Source organism: Oncorhynchus masou, chromosome 18 (genome assembly GCF_036934945.1).
Source record: "Oncorhynchus masou masou isolate Uvic2021 chromosome 18, UVic_Omas_1.1, whole genome shotgun sequence".
Taxonomy (NCBI): Eukaryota; Metazoa; Chordata; class Actinopteri; order Salmoniformes; family Salmonidae; genus Oncorhynchus; species Oncorhynchus masou.
The window spans coordinates 35,059,063-35,066,834 of record NC_088229.1 but is presented as its reverse complement, the minus strand read 5'-3'; the positions used below and the strand labels follow the sequence as shown (position 1 = coordinate 35,066,834).

Here is a 7,772-nt window from a genome sequence, read left to right as displayed (position 1 = left end):
GATACCTGTTCTGGTTCCTGTTGCTATCCTTCCTGTTCTGGTTCCTGTTGCTATCCTTCCTGTTCTGGTTCCTGTTGCTATCCTTCCTGTTCTGGGGGCGCCACTCAGACAGAGGAAGGTGGAAGGCCACTGCAGAGGAGGGCTGATATTGCTCACTTCTTGGAGCTGGCAATGTCTATCAGAGAAATATACTCAGCCTCAAAATTGCTTTTAATATTTCCAGTGTATTCCCCAAAAACATTGGGCACCATTCGTATGGCCTTTATTGCAGTCACAGCGTGCAGATTATCAGATCTAATAATGCTGTGTAACATCTCAGGAACTCCACTGATATGACGACCTGGAACATAACCAATGTTTTGTACTGTTAACATCCTCTCATACTTATATCCGACACACTGCAACGACAAAAAGCCAAGAGCGGTGGGTGGCCGCGGTGTGTTAGCGATCACCTGCCGGGTGTCGACAAACGGTGGCTGTTTGTGCTTTTTCAACATGTAGAATTGTCGGGAAATGAACAGAAAATGATGGCCGATATTATAGTAAGAGGCAAAAGGAAGGATATGATCACCCTAGTTTACATGGCAGATGAATGGGTTTGTTCTACACAATGCATTAAGTTCTGAACGTTCTGTAGCATTGAACCCTCCTGAACAGGTCCCTGGACATCCCATAATAATGAACTTTTTTATTGGAAGAGGGTGGGTGGTGCCAATGAGGGCTTTGTCCCCTTCTGCAGTCAGTCATTCAGACACATTCACAGCATGCAGCCAGGCAGAGGTTGATTTAATGCCTCTGTTTGGGCTGCGTCATTCCAGTGTAACCATGGTGATGCAGTTATCCTGAATTAGAGGAGGAAGTGGCATCATCAAACATGGACAAGAGCCACATTTTCCCCACAGATTACTACTATGAGGGAGGGTATGAGAGAGATGACTCATTGGTGCACTCTGTGGCCTGTTCCTCAACAGTTACTCCCAGAATGTACACACACACACACACACACACACACACATCGTTTTCTACCTGTTGTGCTTCTACTGGAAGACCAATTACTCATGTCTGTCATTGAAAATAAGTAATTTTAATAACCCACGTGCCATGTTAATGGTTTTATTGAATGTATCAAATGTCACGAGGGAGTGTTCATTTTAGTTTAGACACAACAGTGTATATTAACAAACTGAAAAAAGACTATCAAACATACAGTTAATACAACTTCAAGTTTAAGTTTTCATCTTAGACAATGTCCATAGTCCCAGTTCGCAAGGCATCTGAGACAATGTCCATAGTCCCAGTTCGCAAGGCATCTGAGACAATGTCCATAGTCCCAGTTCGCAAGGCATCTGAGACAATGTCCATAGTCCCAGTTCGCAAGGCATCTGAGACAATGTCCATAGTCCCAGTTCGCAAGGCATCTGAGACAATGTCCATAGTCCCAGTTCGCAAGGCATCTGAGACAATGTCCATAGTCCCAGTTCGCAAGGCATCTGAGACAATGTCCATAGTCCCAGTTCGCAAGGCATCTGAGACAATGTCCATAGTCCCAGTTCGCAAGGCATCTGAGACAATGTCCATAGTCCCAGTTCGCAAGGCATCTGAGACAATGTCCATAGTCCCAGTTCGCAAGGCATCTGAGACAATGTCCATAGTCCCAGTTCGCAAGGCATCTGAGACAATGTCCATAGTCCCAGTTCGCAAGGCATCTGAGACAATGTCCATAGTCCCAGTTCGCAAGGCATCTGAGACAATGTCCATAGTCTCAGTTCGCAAGGCATCTGAGACAGTTTCTGTAACACCATGTTTGAATTAAACATCAAAAAGACATTTGCGATAAATCTCACTTGAATAGTTTTCTTTTGTTAATTTGCAATGAATCAGGAAAGTACCCTGTACACAAACACATGACCATATTTCCTCATCAGCTCTTCCTTTTGAGAAACAGGCCCGTCCTCAATAAGAACTACTAAACACCAACTAATTGCTGAGCCATTTCCTGTTTAAAAAACCTTTGCACATAATGCAAATACAAAAATAAAAGCCTATTCAGTTTAAGTTTGTTTCCATGGGATAGACGTGTGTCCTCACAAAGGTCAGATTATTCGACAAATACCAGTGAGAGATGTAAAGAGTTGTTCTTAGACTATAAATGGAAAAAAGATTCCTTCTCTCTCGAAAATAGTGTATTCAGACCAACAAAGGCTACATCATTCAAAAAGTACAGTAAACATCACTCGTCTGGCATCCCACAAAGCATTGTTGTCTTGTGCCGTACTGTAGGCACAGATGTCACATGTCGATGACCTCACACGTCAATGACCTCACACATTGGTGACCTCGATGCCCGAGTGTTTGTGGATTGGACTCCCCTCTGTCCTGGGCGGAGCTTCGTCACAAGCCTCTCTCGGCAGCGAGCCGTAGCTGCTATGACAACTCAAGTCCCGCCCACTGTGGGCTTTGGGACTGAACCCTAAAGGAGGCTGGGGGAGGAGAAAGAAGTCAGGCCCTGTTCAAATATGCATCCGTACTTCCTCCCTTTCTTGAAGTCATCACTGATCTGACCTGTTTGGATTGGTTAAAACTAAATAGTGGAACCTGTTTTCACCTATCCAGTAATGTTAGATCAGTGGTTACTCCAAGGGGAAAGAAACAAACAAGGCTTCATTTAGCTTTTCTAAAGAGTAGGCCTATAGCCCAAGGGAGATGGTCCTTTACTGTAGGCTTCAAACTGAGAATATCGGATACACATTAATGACGTATTTCCCTTGGGCTATAGGTTTACACTATATGAAAGCAAATACAAGAGGAACGAAGAGTGACATTCTGGCTTCAAGGCCTTTTTAAACACAATAAAGACTTGAAGCTAAAACATCGTTACAGGAATTTATTTGACAGGGTCAGTGCACTTTGAAGGGATAGTTCAGAGAAATTACATATACAGATATTTGTTCCCTTGCCATCAAAGCTGTCTATGGACAAGGAGCGACTGCAATCCACACTTTGGGTTTGTTAAACTAGCCACGGCCAACAAATGCTAATTATTAGCATTGAATTTAACCGAACCTTTAATCAACATTTTATTGTTTACATTCAAGTTTGACAGAGTTAACAAAAGAGCAAATTTTCATCCGTAGTCTAGGGGAGTGCCCACCTTGACGGCCCGTCTCCTGAGGGAGCCTTCGTCGTCCGGGTGTGTGTGGCGGTTGGTGGAGCTGGTGGGCCGGCCCAGGGAGGCGTGCCGCAAGGGTGTGGGTGGGGAGGCGTGGCGTAGAGGCGTTGGCGGGGTGCTCATTGTCCCCAGCCTGTCATGGTTTTGCTGTAGACCTCCTGACCTGGGGTGTCAGGGTCAGGAGGGAGGGGAGGAATGGGTACATTATTGATTGACTAGGTACAGATTATTGATGAGCAGATTCCTTACTGATTATGTAGTTATTTAAGCAGCCGTTCTTAGCCAGAGTGATTTGCATGTGATGAACCTCTCCATTTTCCACTCTGAATCTGTCCTGACTTGAATCTGTCCTGACTGAAACAGATCGGTGTCCTGCACATGTGATCCCACAAGTCCCCTCTTTAATTAGGTTAAGCAAGAGATGTTGTCTATTCATCCCTATTTTTCATCCCTTTCCCTGACAATAAGGCTGCCATTTAATCAACTGCCATTTAAATCTTACAGCGCCTGAGAGGGATGCAGACAGGTGGACTTCCACTCTGTCACTTAACCCAGCCGTACTGCAGAGTGGGGATCAACGTAGATAAACCATACATCTTCACCCTTACTCTCTCCCTCTCTGTTTCTCTGATATTTTCTCTTTGATTCTCCCTTAAACTACATTAATTTAATCTAACCACATTTCCCTCATGACTTTGGTCTTAGCTGTATCTGTCCCTCCCTCCCTCCCTCCCTCCCTCCCTCCCTCCCTCCCTCCCTCCCTCCCTCCCTCCCTCCCTCCCTCCCTCCCTCCCTCCCTCCCTCCCTCCCTCCCTCCCTCCCTCCCTCTCTCTCTCTCTCTCTCCATTGCCTCACCTGGCTGAACTGATAAGGACCTTCATCTCCTCGGTGAGGTGGCGGCGAATCATGTGCTTGTTGCCGGGTATACCCAATGCCGTTGCCATGGAGTCTGTGTTGAAGGAGGGGTCTAGCACCATTACAGCCCCGTGAACTCCACTGTTCTGGAGACTGTCAGCAAACTCCTACACAGGATGAGGAGGGAGAGGGACAAAAACATTTTTTTAAAGGTTCCTAAAAATGTAAAATAACAGGGCCGTCATTATAAATAGGAATGGGTTCTTAATGGACTTGCCTGGTTAAATAAGGTTGAATAAAAATGTAATGGAGATTTTAAAGAGCATACGAACCCAACATTTTCAATGTGCACGCATGCAATGTTGTTCTATCTGCCCACAGTAACCCTCAACATTTGATTGAATAGGGGTTTGACTGACAATATTGAGTTGGGCTCTTCAGATGAAAACATCTTTGATTTTCATAGTTGTTCTGAACTACATGTAGTCAATATCAATAGAAGGGATATCATAAGCAAAAAAATCCTGTCTACTATCCATTTATTGAAGCCGTGACTCACTGTGCAGTAACCACAGAGATGACGAGCGGTTCAGAATTGATCACAAAGCTGCTTTCCTTTATCTTTCTGCACAGACAGGGAGTGTCAATAAACCTGACGCAATTTCCTACACTCCCCCATGCATATAACAACAAATTAAAGCTCTCTGTCTATTGTCAATAAACACACGATGATCTCTTAGCATGATTTGAATTGGTTTGCAGTATGCACAATTCTGTTTTAATGCATGTATAGAATGATTGGTAACCATTTGTAAGCAAATGTAACCATTTGTAAGCTTTTTCAGGTTAAATACTGACACCGGTCAGATCTTATCCTAAGTGTCAAAGATGTATCAATGAGGACTGAGTGTAAACGTCAGATACCATGTTCTCACAGTACTTGATTGTGCCAGTGTTGTTGGGATGATAATGAACCCTAGACCCCACCTTTAGGTCAATGTCTCGGACCCACTTAACGACCCGATGACACGTCCATACCACGGGATCCAGGTTCTGATGCTCACACTGAGCCCGTCTGGCCTGGAGGGCCTGGAGAGAGTTGAGACACACACACACACACACACACACACACACACACACACACACACACACACACACACACACACACACACACACACACACACACACACACACACACACACACACACACACACACACACACACACACACACACACACACACACACCACATATAGTTTGACATTCAAATAAACTTTACCTCCACCCATAGATCACAGATGTGTGTCCGAGTGAATGAAATTACATGTATTGTAGCCAACATGTATACACACATACATATCTGTAACGTCTACAGTGCATTCGGAAAGTATTCAGAACCCTTGACTTTTTTCAAATTTTGTTACGTTACAGCCTTATTCTAAAATAGATTAAATTGTTTGTTTTTTCCCTTCATCAAACTGCACACAATACCCCATAACGACAAAGCAAGAACTGGTTTGCAGAAATGTTTGCAAATGTAAAAAAAACTTAAAGATCACATTTACATACCGTAAGTATTTAGACCCTTTACTTGGTACTTTGTTAAAGCACCTTTGGCAGTGATAACAGCCTCGAGTTTTCTTGGGTATGACGCTACAAGCTTGGCACACCTCTTTTTAGGGATTTTCTCCCATTCTTCTCTGCAGATCCTCTCAAGCTCTGTCAGGTTGGATGGGGAGCATTGGTGCACAGCTATTTTCAGGTCTCTTCAGAAATGTTAAATCGGGTTCAAGTCCAGGCTCTGGCTGGGCCACTCAAGGACTTTCAGAGACTTGTCCCAAAGCCACTTCTGCGTTGTCTTGGCTGTGTGCTTAGTGTCGTTGTTCTGTTGGAAGGTGAACTTTCACCTCAGTCTGAGGTCCTGTGTGCTCTAGAGCAGGTTTTCATCAAGGATCTCTCTATACTCAGTTCATCTTTCCCTCGATCCCAACTAGTCTCCCAGTCGCTGCTGCTGAAAAACACCCTTTCGGGAAAGCTGACCACGACTCTATTTTGCTGATCCCTGCCTACAGGCAGAAACTGAAACAAGAAGCCCCAACGCTGAGGTCTGTCCAACGCTGGTTCGACCAAGCTGATTCCACACTCCAAGACTGCTTCCATCACGTGGACTGGGACATGTTTCGTATTGCGTCAGGCAACAACATTGACGAATACGCTGATTCCGTGTGCGAGTTCATTAGAACGTGCGTTGAAGATGTCGTTCCCATAGCAACGATTAAAACATTCCCTAACCAGAAACCGTGGATTGATGGCAACATTCGCGTGAAACTGAAAGCACGAACCACTGCTTTTAATCAGGGCAAGGTGACTGGTAATATGACCGATTACAAACAGTGCAGCTATTCCCTCCGTAAGGCTATCAAACAAGCTAAGCGTCAGTATAGAGACAAAGTAGAATCTCAATTCAACGGCTCAGACACAAGAGGTATGTGGCAGGGTCTACAGTCAATCACGGACTATAAGACGAAATCCAGCACAGTCACGGACCAGGATGTCTTGCTCCCAGGCAGACTAAATAACTTTTTTGCCCGCTTTGAGGACAATACAGTGCCACTGACACGGCCTGCAACGGAAACATGCGGTCTCTCCTTCACTGCAGCCGAGGTGAGTAAAACATTTAAACGTGTTAACCCTCGCAAGGCTGCAGGCCTTGCGAGGGCTCTATGTGAGAATGCTGTTCATCGACTACAGCTCGGCATGCGCAGACCAGCTGGCTGGTGTGTTTACGGACATATTCAATCAATCCCTATACCAGTCTGCTGTTCCCACATGCTTCAAGAGGGCCCCCATTGTTCCTGTTCCCAAGAAAGCTAAGGTAACTGAGCTAAACGACTACTGCCCCGTAGCACTCACTTCCGTCATCATGAAGTGCTTTGAGAGACTAGTCAAGGACCAGATCACCTCCACCCTACCTGACACCCTAGATCCACTCCAATTTGCTTACCGCCCAAATAGGTCCACAGACGACGCAATCTCAACCACACTGCACACTGCCCTAACCCATCTGGACAAGAGGAATACCTATGTGAGAATGCTGTTCATCGACTACAGCTCGGCATTTAACACCATAGTACCCTCCAAGCTCGTCTTCAAGCTCGAGACCCTGGGTCTCGACCCCGCCCTGTGCAACTGGGTACTGGACTTCCTGACGGGCTGCCCCCAGGTGGTGAGGGTAGGCAACAACATCTCCACCCCACTGATCCTCAACACTGGGGCCCCACAAGGGTGCGTTCTGAGCCCTCTCCTGTACTCCCTGTTCACCCACGACTGCGTGGCAACGCACGCCTCCAACTCAATCATCAAGTTTGCGGACGACACAACAGTGGTAGGCTTGATTACCAACAACAACGAGACGGCCTACAGGGAGGAGGTGAGGGCCCTCGGAGTGTGGTGTCAGGACAATAACCTCATTTACATTTACATTACATTTAAGTCATTTAGCACTCAAAGTCAACTAAGGAGATGATTGTGGACTTCAGGAAACAGCAGAGGGAACACCCCCCTATCCACATCAATGGAACAGCAGTGGAGAGGGTAGTAAGTTTTAAGTTCCTCGGCATACACATCACAGACAAACTGAATTGGTCTACTCACACAGACAGCATCGTGAAGAAGGCGCAGCAGCGCCTCTTCAACCTCAGGAGGCTGAAGAAATTCGGCTTGTCACCAAAAGCACTCACAAACTTCTA

The 7,772-nt window shown here is 45.7% G+C and overlaps 1 protein-coding gene across 1 annotated transcript; it reads right to left on the bottom strand.

Annotated features, from left to right (window-relative positions):
• Positions 1-1,099: 1,099 nt before the first annotated feature.
• Positions 1,100-4,910, bottom strand: LOC135504475 (kazrin-A-like). Its single transcript, XM_064923106.1, has 3 exons — positions 4,025-4,910; positions 3,152-3,332; positions 1,100-2,480 (listed from the first exon to the last, which is right to left on the bottom strand). Exons 1-3 carry the CDS (start codon positions 4,144-4,146, stop codon positions 2,322-2,324), a joined length of 462 nt encoding a protein of 153 aa, XP_064779178.1. The 5' UTR covers positions 4,147-4,910; the 3' UTR covers positions 1,100-2,321.
• Between the last annotated feature and the right edge of the window lie 2,862 nt (positions 4,911-7,772).

Bases quoted from the DNA above. Each gene is read 5' to 3' on its own strand.
- LOC135504475 (XM_064923106.1), bottom strand. From the start codon at position 4,146: ATGGTGCTAGACCCCTCCTTCAACACAGACTCCATGGCAACGGCATTG. The intron at 3,333-4,024 runs GTGAGGCAATGG...CTGACACCCCAG, and splicing joins GTCCTTATCAGTTCAGCCAG to GTCAGGAGGTCTACAGCAAA. The intron at 2,481-3,151 runs GTGGGCACTCCC...CTCCTCCCCCAG, and splicing joins TCAGGAGACGGGCCGTCAAG to CCTCCTTTAGGGTTCAGTCC.